Source organism: Anoplopoma fimbria, chromosome 23 (genome assembly GCF_027596085.1).
Source record: "Anoplopoma fimbria isolate UVic2021 breed Golden Eagle Sablefish chromosome 23, Afim_UVic_2022, whole genome shotgun sequence".
NCBI classification, from domain to species: Eukaryota; Metazoa; Chordata; class Actinopteri; order Perciformes; family Anoplopomatidae; genus Anoplopoma; species Anoplopoma fimbria.
Genome location: NC_072471.1, coordinates 529,470 through 542,351, shown reverse-complemented (window position 1 = coordinate 542,351; position 12,882 = coordinate 529,470). Strand labels below are relative to the sequence as shown.

The 12,882-nt window shown below is 35.6% G+C and overlaps 2 protein-coding genes across 2 annotated transcripts in view; both read right to left on the bottom strand.

Moving 5' to 3' along the window:
- Positions 1-1,404: 1,404 nt before the first annotated feature.
- On the bottom strand, positions 1,405-4,810 carry cradd (CASP2 and RIPK1 domain containing adaptor with death domain). The gene is made up of 2 exons (XM_054624918.1): positions 4,393-4,810; positions 1,405-2,123 (listed from the first exon to the last, which is right to left on the bottom strand). The coding sequence occupies exons 1-2, from the start codon at positions 4,736-4,738 to the stop codon at positions 1,831-1,833; spliced, it is 639 nt and encodes a 212-aa protein (XP_054480893.1). The 5' UTR covers positions 4,739-4,810; the 3' UTR covers positions 1,405-1,830.
- A 2,700-nt stretch (positions 4,811-7,510) lies between these two features.
- Positions 7,511-12,882, bottom strand: part of socs2 (suppressor of cytokine signaling 2) — a 5,606-nt gene continuing 234 nt past the window's right edge. Inside the window, exons 2-3 of the mRNA XM_054624920.1 lie at positions 10,632-10,848; positions 7,511-9,657 (exon numbers count right to left, since the gene is read on the bottom strand). Of these exons, the coding sequence (XP_054480895.1) occupies positions 9,179-9,657; positions 10,632-10,758 (606 nt within the window). The 5' untranslated portion in view covers positions 10,759-10,848 and the 3' untranslated portion in view covers positions 7,511-9,178. The remainder of the gene's footprint in view (positions 9,658-10,631; positions 10,849-12,882) is intronic.

Sequence of the window (12,882 nt, the reverse complement as noted above, 5' to 3'; positions counted from 1 at the left end):
GCCAACAGGAAGTTCCTTATATGGAGTTTGAGTGATCTGATGTGTGTATACGTGTGTACGTGTGTGTCTGTGTGTGTATATAAAGGAAAAATCTTATAAAATAAAAATATTTAACATTATAATAGGAACACACACACACACACACACACACACACACACACACACACACACACACACACACACACACACACACACACACACACACACACACACACACACACGTTGCTGCAGAGGTTTTACCAGGAAGTCAGAGGGATTCTGGGAAGTTAAGCTCAGACGGGATGAAAAAATCAAAACAATCTGCAGAAGAAGAGTTTGTTTACATCCTGAGAGAAGAAAACACTACAGAGAGTACTATCTATAAATATATATATACCGATAGTACCACGAATACACGGATATACACGTCACTAAACATACATTACCTCTCATAGATAAATATAAATAGATACAAGTAAATATATTTATATATAGTTAAGTATGAAACAGAGAGAAAAACGTATAAACACTTCACTAAACATACATTAACCCTCATACAGTATATATATACATATACATATATATGTATATATATATAAATAGTACAAATAGTACCACTTCTCATTTTATAGTAAAACTTGTGTAATTGTACTACAAGGTATTACTTGTGTACCTTTACTGCTGGTACTTCATGGAGCTGGTAACACTTGTGTACTTGTACTACTGGTACTCCAACAGCGGTGGTGGAGAAGTAAATTAATGAGGCTACATGTACTTTTACAGCCAGTACTTTGATGAAGCTGTTGAAACTTGTGTACTTTAACTACATGAAGCTGGTAATACTTGTGTACTTTTACTACACAGTATTACTTGTGTACTTTTACTCGTACAGCGGTGGAGCAGTAAACAGTGAAGCGTGACGGAGGAGACGCTTCACTGTTTTCCAGGAAACACTGAGGGAATAAAAGTTTTCTGAGAAACTCAGGAGGTCGAAAACCTTAACTCTCTGTTGTACTTTATACTTCTAAATACACTAGAATATACAACTTTAACTCTCTGTTGTGCTTTATAATTCATAAAATATATTATGGGATGTTGATGTATCTGATTAGAGCGGATCAATATGTCTTTAATAAATCATTATTTATATAAGTGTGTTTATAATCAGAAAACTGTTAATATTAATATTTAGTTTTGTGAAAAAAGAAATAAATCAATACAATCTGTATTAATTCTGAATATTTGTTTCAGATATTAATACACGCTTTGATAGTTTTCTCTTTTAGTTTAAATATTGTGTTATTGATCTCATATTAATCATATTAGTGGTTTAATAAAACATTGAACTACAGGAACTCTTTGAATTAAACTTTATTAACTAAAACAAACATTTAAAGAAAATAAAGTTACTTTAATTCACAAAAAGAGATTTATATAATATTTATTTATTAATATAAACATAAAAACATTTTGGTGTTTTTAATTTTTTATCTCGTCAGTCCACCTTAAATATGAAGAACAGAGAGACGCCATTGTTAGTGAGTGTGTGTGTGTGTGTGTGTGTGTGTGTGTGTGTGTGTGTGTGTGTGTGTGTGTGTGTGTGTGTGCTACTATGGCTGTATGTGTGTGTTACTGTGTGTGTGTGTGTGTGTGTGTGTGTGTGTGTGTGTGTGTGTGTGTGTGTGTGTATATGTATATGTATATATATAAATACACATAATGTTTTTGTCAGTGGAGTCTCGTGGCTTTGCAGATATAAATATATAAAGAGACTAAAACATTATTAAAGGTTATGAAATAGAAACGTTATGAAATAGAAGCTTTGGTGACCCGTTAGAAGATGAACACGGGTCACAGCAGGACGTCCTCCAGAACCGACGGGTGGACTCCAGAGTCCTGCAGACCCCTCAGGAGTGTCTGGACCGTGGACGTCTTCCCTCCACGTCGTCTCCACTGAACCAGACCGGCCAGAACCGCTCCGTGAGTACTGATAGGGTGATCGGACCGACACCGGAACAGGTCCTCCGAGGACAGACCCAGACCCATCAGGACCGCCTCCCACTCTGAGCCCAGCCGGGACGCCAGCCGGGACAAGACCAGGTCCGATGGAACCTTCTGCAGAACCAGGTCAGGGAGCCGGACCTCTGCAGAGACCACAAGGGACATTTAATGGACTCAGTTCTGTGGGACTGAATCTGACTGTAAGCTCTGGTCCACAGGGACTCTAATATTATTGTTATTATTATTATTATTATTATTATTATTTATTATTATTATTATTATTATTATTATTTGTATTATTATTATTATTATTATATTATTATTATTTATATTATTATTATTATTATAAAGTTTATTTTTACATGAATCCTGTTTTTATTCTCCAGACTAAAGTTTGAATCCTAAACTTTACGCGTACTGTCTCTTTAAATCTCTGTGTTGATGCTGGGCTGGGGGTTGAGCTGTTTGGTCTTCTCTGATTGGACGACAGGAAAAAAAAATACTATCAGCTTCTTCTTCTTCTGTGTCGCAAACTGTGTTTTTATTTCAGGTCACTGTCGGTGACTCAGGAAGTCACCGACAGTGACCTGAACCAGACCCACAGAGACCCACATCATGGGTCAGGACCAGTTCAGGACCAGTACAGGACCAGAACACAACAGGACCAGTACAGGACTAGTATAGAACCAGTTCAGAACCAGTACAGGACTAGTATAGAACCAGTTCAGAAGACATGTTGTCCTCTAAACTTTATGTTTCTGTCATTTAGGATGTTTACTTTACATCCTGGTGGTTTTATATTCAAACCAGATGAAGGTCTTTAATGTTCAGTTGACTCTTAAAGAGACAGTAACACCTTTACCCTAATATCATTATCATTATTATTAACATTATTGTTGTTGTTATTATTATCATTTATATTATTATTATTATCATTTATATTATTATTAACATTATTTATATTATACTTATTATAGTTTATATTATTATTATTAACATTATTATTATTATGATTTATATTATAACTATTAACATTATTATCATTATTATTAACATTATTATTGTTAATATTATTATTATTGTTAATATTATTATTATTATAATTTATATTATTATTATTATTATTATTAACAGTAACAGATGGTTTCTTTTATTTCTGGTTGTAAATGAGTCAAAGAATGACTCCTGTTAACATTAATTAAGACATTATGATCAATATAAACTCATAAAACAACGTAAACGTTAATCATGAGGATGATAAACAACGTAAACATTAATCATGAGGATGATAAACAACGTAAACGTTAATCATGAGGATGATAAACATCGTAAACATTAATCATGAGGATGATAAACATCGTAAACATTAATCATGAGGATGATAAACAACGTAAACGTTAACGTAAACATTAATCATGAGGATGATAAACAACGTAAACGTAAACATTAATCATGAGGATGATAAACAACGTAAACGTTAACGTAAACGTTAATCATGAGGATGATAAACAACGTAAACGTTAACGTAAACATTAATCATGAGGATGATAAACAGTGTAAACGTTAATCATGAGGATGATAAACATCGTAAATGTTAACGTAAACATTAATCATGAGGATGATAAACAACGTAAACGTTAATCATGAGGATGATAAACAACGTAAACGTTAACGTAAACATTAATCATGAGGATGATAAACATTGTAAACATTAATCATGAGGTACGTAACGTTAACGTAAACGTTAATCATGAGGATGATAAACAAAACGTTAATCATGAGGATGATAAACAACGTAAACGTTAACGTAAACGTTAATCATGAGGATGATAAACAACGTAAACGTTAATCATGAGGATGATAAACAACGTAAACGTTAACGTAAACATTAATCATGAGGATGATAAACAACGTAAACGTTAACGTAAACGTTAATCATGAGGATGATAAACATTAAATGAGGATGATAAAACGTTAACGTAAACGTTAATCATGAGGATGATAAACAACATTAATCATGAGGATGATAAACGTAAACATTAATCATGAGGATGATAAACATTGTAAACATTAATCATGAGGATGATAAACATTGTAAACGTTAATCATGAGGATGATAAACATTGTAAACATTAATCATGAGGATGATAAACATTGTAAACATTAATCATGAGGATGATAAACATCGTAAACATTAATCATGAGGATCAGTCTGCAGGACTTCATGGTGGTTTGGAACATGTGGTCCTGGTTTAAAGGGGCTCTGTGTGGGTCCAGGTCCAGGTGGGTTCTGATCCAGACCTGGTTTCAGGTTTAATCAGTGAAATACTTTTATTCAGAATAGATATGTGCACGTGTGCGGCCACTGGGTGATGACGTCACGGCAGGTGTGTTCTGTGGGCGTGGCCTCACCTGGAGCTCCGGGTCCCGGTCCGGCCTGCAGCTCCAGCAGCAGCTTGTCTCGGACCCAGCTGAAGTCCTCCAGAGACCGCATGAAGCAGTCGAAGGCCCGGGGCCCGCGGGCCGGCAGCAGGTCCAGCAGAGCCAGACACCTCCTCCTGCTGCTCGGCTGAGCCTCGATGTGCTCCGCCTGGCACTCCGTCAGCACCTCCTCCTGCAGCAGGAGCGGAACGATGCTGTCGCTGACCAGCAGCTGCCCGGACAGTTCCAGCCGGTGCGACCGCAGCAGAGCTCTGTGTACCGGGTCCATTCCGAGGCTCTGCCCGCCGGTTCCGCTCCGTAAATCACGCTGGTTCATTCATAATAAAGTCACGTGATTATTCAGCACCGAGACGAGTCGACCAGCCGGACGGACACTGTTTGCTACATGTTGTTGTGTCCGACTGGAAACACCGCAGCGGAACCAACGTTGTACTAACTCCAGTCTCCCGGGAGATTTGTTCCACATCTGGAAATCTTCTGATTAAATGCAATTTAGTTATTGTGCAACCACAATAATAGTTTACTTTTTCAAAAAAGTAAACTATTATTGAGCACTCTTCTGTTTGGCACATGTTTTATGAGCCAGATATCAGTCATTAGTTTTATAAAAGCTCCACATCATGTTATGGTGCTGATGCTAAAATACAGTGTTGGTATGAAACAATAGAGACCTGGTTGGTCAAATATATTCCGAATTAACAAAAACATTATATGTTTTTTATATAATACAGGCCTGTATTCAATATTCTATCAGGTATCAGTGGGTAACGACAAACGAAGAGTTTGGTTTAAAGGCCTCCAAACTGTAGAAGAAAGACCATGCTGCAGAAAACACTTCATACATTATGATTCTATGAGGACTGATCCCTTCATACATTATGATTCTATCAGGACTGATCCCTTCATACATTATGATTCTATGAGGACTGATCCCTTCATACGTTATGATTCTATGAGGACTGATCCCTTCATACGTTATGATTCTATGAGGACTGATCCCTTCATACGTTATGATTCTATCAGGACTGATCCCTTCATACGTTATGATTCTATCAGGACTGATCCCTTCATACATTATGATTCTATCAGGACTGATCCCTTCATACATTATGATTCTATGAGGACTGATCCCTTCATACGTTATGATTCTATCAGGACTGATCCCTTCATACGTTATGATTCTATGAGGACTGATCCCTTCATACGTTATGATTCTATGAGGACTGATCCCTTCATACGTTATGATTCTATCAGGACTGATCCCTTCATACGTTATGATTCTATCAGGACTGATCCCTTCATACGTTATGATTCTATCAGGACTGATCCCTTCATACGTTATGATTCTATCAGGACTGATCCCTTCATACGTTACATACACCAAACACACTGTTCACAGGGAACACCTCCAGAGTCGTCTCCCCTGTGGGAAGTAACAGCAGCAAATGCTAAAATAAGAATGTTATAATCGTGAAGGCTTCCTGTTCTATGAAATCAATGCCGAATTCCTCAGAAGAACCAAAGTTTAAATTAATCTCAATTTCTACTCGATGATCTAAGTCAATAATAAAGATCAAGTAGTCCTTAAACTGCTCAGTGTTATACCTTCAGTAGCCAAGGGCACAATGACATATTTAATGACAGATATATGTAAATGAAGTCATTAGAGACTAATATTCTGCTCAGCGTTCGTCCAATACATCAAATAAAATGAATTAATAGTCTCTGCTTCCACGGTGGAACCGGGCAAACAGTGTGATCAATTGTTATAATTAAGAATTGATAAATATGAAATCTACAACAATAGCCCCCATGTTCATAGGAGCTCATGTGTTTCAGCTGACTAGTGTTTTTATTCACAGATGAAGGAGCGAACCTTAAACTGTGAGACGTCTGGATGGAGATGTTCTCTTCATCCCGTCAGGTTCAAACTGGAGGTCTGCAGCGTCACCGCCTTCAGCGTCATCTTCACCAGTTTGATTGATTTAATATTGAATTCTGGGTTTTGAAAAATGCTTTATATTTAAAAAATGGCAATTAGAATATCTTAATATGTACATTCTGCTTATCTGGTAAACAATCAATGACAGCTTTCATAAGTGATGGTAAAATATATGATTTAATAAGAGACAAACTGTCTTTAACCTCATTAAGTTAACGAGGTTTAAACATGTTAAACATGGCTGAGTGAAAATGAGACAATAATCAGACGTCATCACGATGAAGCACCATATAAAACTTTATTCCTCTCCACACCTCAGAGCTGAGGTAACTAAATGTACCAGAAACACAGTGAGACACAATCAATAAATATCATTAAAAATCAAACTGCTCAGCTGTACAAAGATCTACTCATTGTGTTTTATGTTCTGTAAGAAAGATTTATTCATTTCAAGTCTTTGAAGAACTTTATCTGAAGGACGAAACAAACGCCCCCTCCTTCAGTGAACATCCTCCGTTTAAAATGAAGACAGAGAGACATGAAGAGATGTTAGGAGACATGATGAGACATTATGAGACGTTCTGAGACGTTATGAGACATGAGACATGATGAGACGTTATGAGACATGATGAGACGTTATGAGACATGATGAGACGTTATGAGACATGATGAGACGTTATGAGACATGATGAGACATGAGATGAGACATGAGACATGATGAGACATGAGACATGATGAGACGTTATGAGACATGATGAGACGTTATGAGACATGATGAGACATGATGAGATGTTATGAGACATGATGAGACGTTATGAGACATGAGACGTTATGAGACGTTATGAGACATGAAGAGACGTTATGAGACATGAGACGTTATGAGACATGAGACGTTATGAGACGTTATGATGAGACATGAGACATGACATTATGATGAGCGTTATGAGACATTATGAGACATGAGACGTTATGAGACGTTATGAGACATGAGACGTTATGAGACATGAGACGTTATGAGACGTTATGAGACGTTATGAGACATGTTATGAGACATGAAGAGACGTTATGAGACGTTATGAGACGTTATGAGACATGAGACGATGAGACATGATGAGACGTTATGAGACGTTATGAGACATGATGAGACTATAAGACACGAAGAAACATGATGAGACGTTATGAGACATGATGAGATGTTATGAGACATGAGACTATAAGACACGAAGAAACATGAAGAGACGTTATGAGACATTATGAGACATGAAGAGACGTTATGAGACGTTATGAGACATGAGTCCACACAGAGACCAAACATGAGGACACAACATGGTTCAAACTGATCCTCCATGTTTGTTCTGAGTCACAGAAACCATCAGACGTTCAGTTAAATCAGAAATATTTAAAATGATACATATGATATAGGAATATAGGAAACTCATAGAGCTGTAGTTACAAATCACATTATTAAGTGTTGAGGAAATAAAGGTCTACCTGATCGACCAAATAAATCCTACATTTTTAGGAATCCTAAAAACATGCTTTTTTTAAATGGAGTCTGGTTTGCGGTCTCGATAAAACATCTCAACCAGGTGAGTCATCAGGTCTGCTTTCTGTGTGTTTGGACTGAGAATTAGTGCTGCTTTCAGGAACAATCCAAAAACAGAGTTTCTGTCTGGGATAATTCAGGTGAACTCCCCCTAAAGTCGCAACAACAACTGGGAAAGTCGGACAAAACGTTGGAACACGACTTGTGTTGAGTTGACTTAATTTGTTTTCCTGTGATCTGATTGGTCCTCAGGCACACAGGAAAAGTCCAACAGGTCAAACTGTGACGTCTGTTTGTTGTCACTAACGTTTGCCCCGACTGAACACGGTCGACTGTCGGCCAATTAGAGGCCTCCTCTGGAGATGATGATGATGGTGATGATGATGATGATGATGACCTAAGGTTTAAACCTTCGCTGTGGGGAACGTGAAGCCTCAGCTGCTTTTTGGTTTTTTGTTTACTGAGTTTTGTAATAATAGAACTTTATTCTATGAATCAATAATTTGTTTGTGTTTCTTGATGTTTAAAGTTTAACCTGCAGTACTTTGATGTAACATGAAGGTACTTTTACTTCTAAAAAACTACGACTGTCAACATGTGATTTAACCAACCGACCAATCAAACGTTAAATATCACTTTAACATTCAGCAGATGTTTTCTGTGACTCTGATCTTCAAAACAAACGTTGCATCAACATGAAACCAACCATCAGTCATGAAACTGAAACTCTATGTAGAAATATTAAGATCAATGGCCTCAAATCTCCATGGGATCTTCCTCAGAGATCTTCCTCAGAGATGGAGATCTTCCTCAGAGATCTTCCTCAGAGATCTTCCTCAGAGATCTTCCTCAGAGATTGTTTAATCAATAAATTAATCGACAGGAAATGCATCTGAAACAGTTTTTATGATCACAGATCTGACGTTTCCAGTTTCTCCATTGAGAAGATTCGATGATTTGATATTTTTGGGACAAACGAGGCATTTGAAGACGTTAAAACATTTAGACGACACAATCAATCAATAGTATTGATCGGTGAGCAGCCCGTCTGAACGCAGCTCTAGTTTCTCTCATCAGCAGCGTCTCTGGGTGTCACTGCAGTTTGTGGACGTTTAAAAAGGTACAAGTACTCACTGCAGAGTACTACAGTACTGACTAGTAACTAGTACGAGTACTTCAGGAGTACCTCAGGGACATTGACGGGACCCAGACTTCCTGTTAGTTCCCCTGGGGTTCCTGTGGGAGCAGTGCATGCTGGGAGTTGTAGTCTACACGTTGTAGCTGTAGTCCGTCAGGTAGTCCTTCAGTCTGTTGGGGAGCGGCAGGTCCTGGACCCGCCGAGTCCGCCGGTTGATGGCGATGCGACAGAGGTGCTGCAGCGGCGGCGTGGCGACGTACGCCGGTCTGGTGAGCAGCAGCTGCACCGTGCCGTTGGGCGCCGCCGACGCCGAGGGACAGGGGTCCGATGCCGCCTTGTCCCCGGTCCGGGACAGGTGGACGTAGTGCTCCACCAGGTGGACCACGCTGTCGAACTGCTTCAGCTTGGGCTTCACCAGAACCACCGAGTCCAGCTTGAACTTCCCGTGTTTGAACTCGATCCGCAGGTTGGTGGGACCCGCCGACGTCATGGCCGAGATGGTGAACAGGAAGTCCCGTTGGGAGCTGTCCCGCACCAGGAACGTCCCCTCAGACGAGTCCTGCAGGATCTCTTTGGCCTCGTTCGCCGTCAGACCGCCCCAGTACCAGCCTGAGGACACGGGGACAAACATGAGACACACGGGGACAGAAGGTTTATGGTGGGAACAATGGTTGCTATGGTTTGTGGTATCCATGGAGATAAGACCCGCCTCCTCTCCAGAGAGATAACTCCTATTGGCTGTTCAGGGAGAATAACAGTGCTGAGTCTGGTCTGCAGGTTTAGAGCTGAACTGATGAATATAATAATAATAATAATAATAATAATAATAATAATAATAATAATAATAATAATAATAATAAATATATATATATATAAATAATTGATTGCTCGCATATATTAAATAACTGACTCGTGGACTTTTACACTTTCTACCAGTTTGTGTTTGAGTCACAGGGGTTTAAGAAAACTAACCTAAAGGATTAAAATCAGGATTACTTCTTTTGTCTGTTTTATGAGAAGAATTCTGAGAGAATGTTTTAATAAATAAACATTTTTCTGCAGCAGAATTGTGTTTTTTGTTTGTTCCTTCGTTGTAAATATCTTTATATATTATCAGAGAGATTTAAGAGACTCATGAGAGCAGCCTGATAATAAAGAGTTACAGTTAGTCTGAGTTTAACATCAGGAGGTCACAGGTCATCCAGGTTTTTGTGTCCTTAAAGCTGTTGAAGTTGAGAGAACTGGTTGGTTTCGTCTGGCTTAATCGATAGATATAACTGGGTATCATCTGCATAACAATGAACGTTTTTGGAGTGTTTTCTGATAATATTCCCTCAAGGAAGCATACATAAGGTGAATAGAACTGGTCCAAGAACAGACCCTTGTGGAACTCTGTGACTGTGGTTTTCATTGTTTACATTTACAGACATGGATCGGTCTGATGAATACGAAGGTGTTGATTTAAAGAGTTAGTGTCATTTAAATCCATCTTAAGAACATTAGTCTCTCCGCTGACAGTGTGTGGACATGTGGACCTCCGTGTCTCACGGTGAGTTCCCCTGGACGGCTCGGAGACGGCGTACCTGTGCTCCTCAGCTCCTTCACGGCCAAGGCGACGCGGCTCTCGTCTGAATCCACAGACCTGGAGGTGTTGTCGGCTCGTCTGTCGCTCTCGATGGTGTCTGTGGACTCGGAGGACTGGCAGGTCATTGGACAGGTCCAACCTTCAGCCTAGCTTCAGGCCCACAGCTCAGACATGGGACGGGGACGGGGGGGTACTGGTCTCTGCACCAGGTTATACTGGAAATGAATAAAAAACAATCAAAACAGCCCCAGTGCCTCAAGACTGCAGCTGCATGAAGTTAAAGACCGTTTTACTGGAGACGCCTTCAACACAGATCTCCCTTCAGAACGGTCTTCATTTAAGATGAAACTGTTCCAATGTAGAAACCTCACAGAGAAGAAACTCTGACTTTTAAAAGGTCAACAGGGTAAACATGCTCATTATATATAAACATACATTATATATAAACATTATATATAAACATACATTATATATAAACATACATACTCATTATATATAAACATACATTATATATAAACATACTCATTATATATAAACATACATTATATATAAACATGCTCATTATATATAAACATACATTATATATAAACATACTCATTATATATAAACATACATTATATATAAACATACTCATTATATATAAACATACTCATTATATATATAACATATATATAAACATACTCATTATATATAAACTCATTATATATAAACATACTCATTATATATAAACATTATATATAAACATACTCATTATATATAAACATAATTATATATAAACATACTCATATATATAAACATACTCATTATATATAAACAACATTATATATAAACATACTCATTATATATAAACATACTCATTATATATAAACATACTCATTATATATAAACATACTCATTATATATAAACATACTCATAATATATAAACATACTCATTATATATAAACATACTCATTATATATAAACATACTCATAATATATAAACATACTCATTATATATAAACATACTCATAATATATAAACATACATTATATATAAACATACTCATATATATAAACATACTCATTATATATAAACATACTCATTATATATAAACATACTCATTATATATAAACATACATTATATATAAACATACTCATTATATATAAACATACTCATAATATATAAACATACTCATTATATATAAACATACTCATTATATATAAACATACATCATTATATATAAACATACTCATTATATATAAACATACTCATTATATATAAACATACTCATTATATATAAACATACTCATTATATATAAACATACATTATATATAAACATACATATTATATATAAACATACATTATATATAAACATACTCATTATATATAAACATACTCATTATATATAATAAACATACTCATTATATATAAACATACTCATTATATATAAACATACATTATATATAAACATACTCATTATATATAAACATACTCATTATATATAAACATACTCATTATATATAAACATACTCATTATATATAAACATACATTATATATAAACATCATATATATAAACATACTCATTATATATAAACATACTCATTATATATAAACATACTCATTATATATAAACATACTCATTACTCATTATATATAAAAACATACATACATTATATATAAACATATAATATTATATATAAACATACTCATTATATATAAACATACTCATTATATATAAACATACTCATTATATATAAACATACTCATTATATATAAACATACTCATTATATATAAACATACTCATCATATATAAACATACTCATCATATATAAACATACTCATTATATATAAACATACATTATATATAAACATACTTATATATAAACATACATTATATATAAACATACTCATTATATATAAACATACTCATTATATATAAACATACTCATTATATATAAACATACTCATTATATATAAACATACTCATTATATATAAACATACATTATATATAAACATACATTATATATAAACATACTCATTATATATAAACATACTCATTATATATAAACATACTCATTATATATAAACATACTCATTATATATAAACATACATTATATATAAACATACTCATTATATATAAACATACTCATTATATATAAACATACTCATTATATATAAACATACTCATTATATATAAACATACATTATATATAAACATTATATATATAAACATACTCATTATATATAAACATACTCATTATAT

What these genes read in the sequence shown, in the direction of transcription:
- cradd (XM_054624918.1), bottom strand. Translation starts at nt 4,738, where the DNA reads ATGAACCAGCGTGATTTACGGAGCGGAACCGGCGGGCAGAGCCTCGGA. An exon ending in ACCGGGACCCGGAGCTCCAG is followed by an intron (nt 2,124 to 4,392) that starts GTGAGGCCACGC and finishes TGGTCTCTGCAG; the next exon opens with AGGTCCGGCTCCCTGACCTG.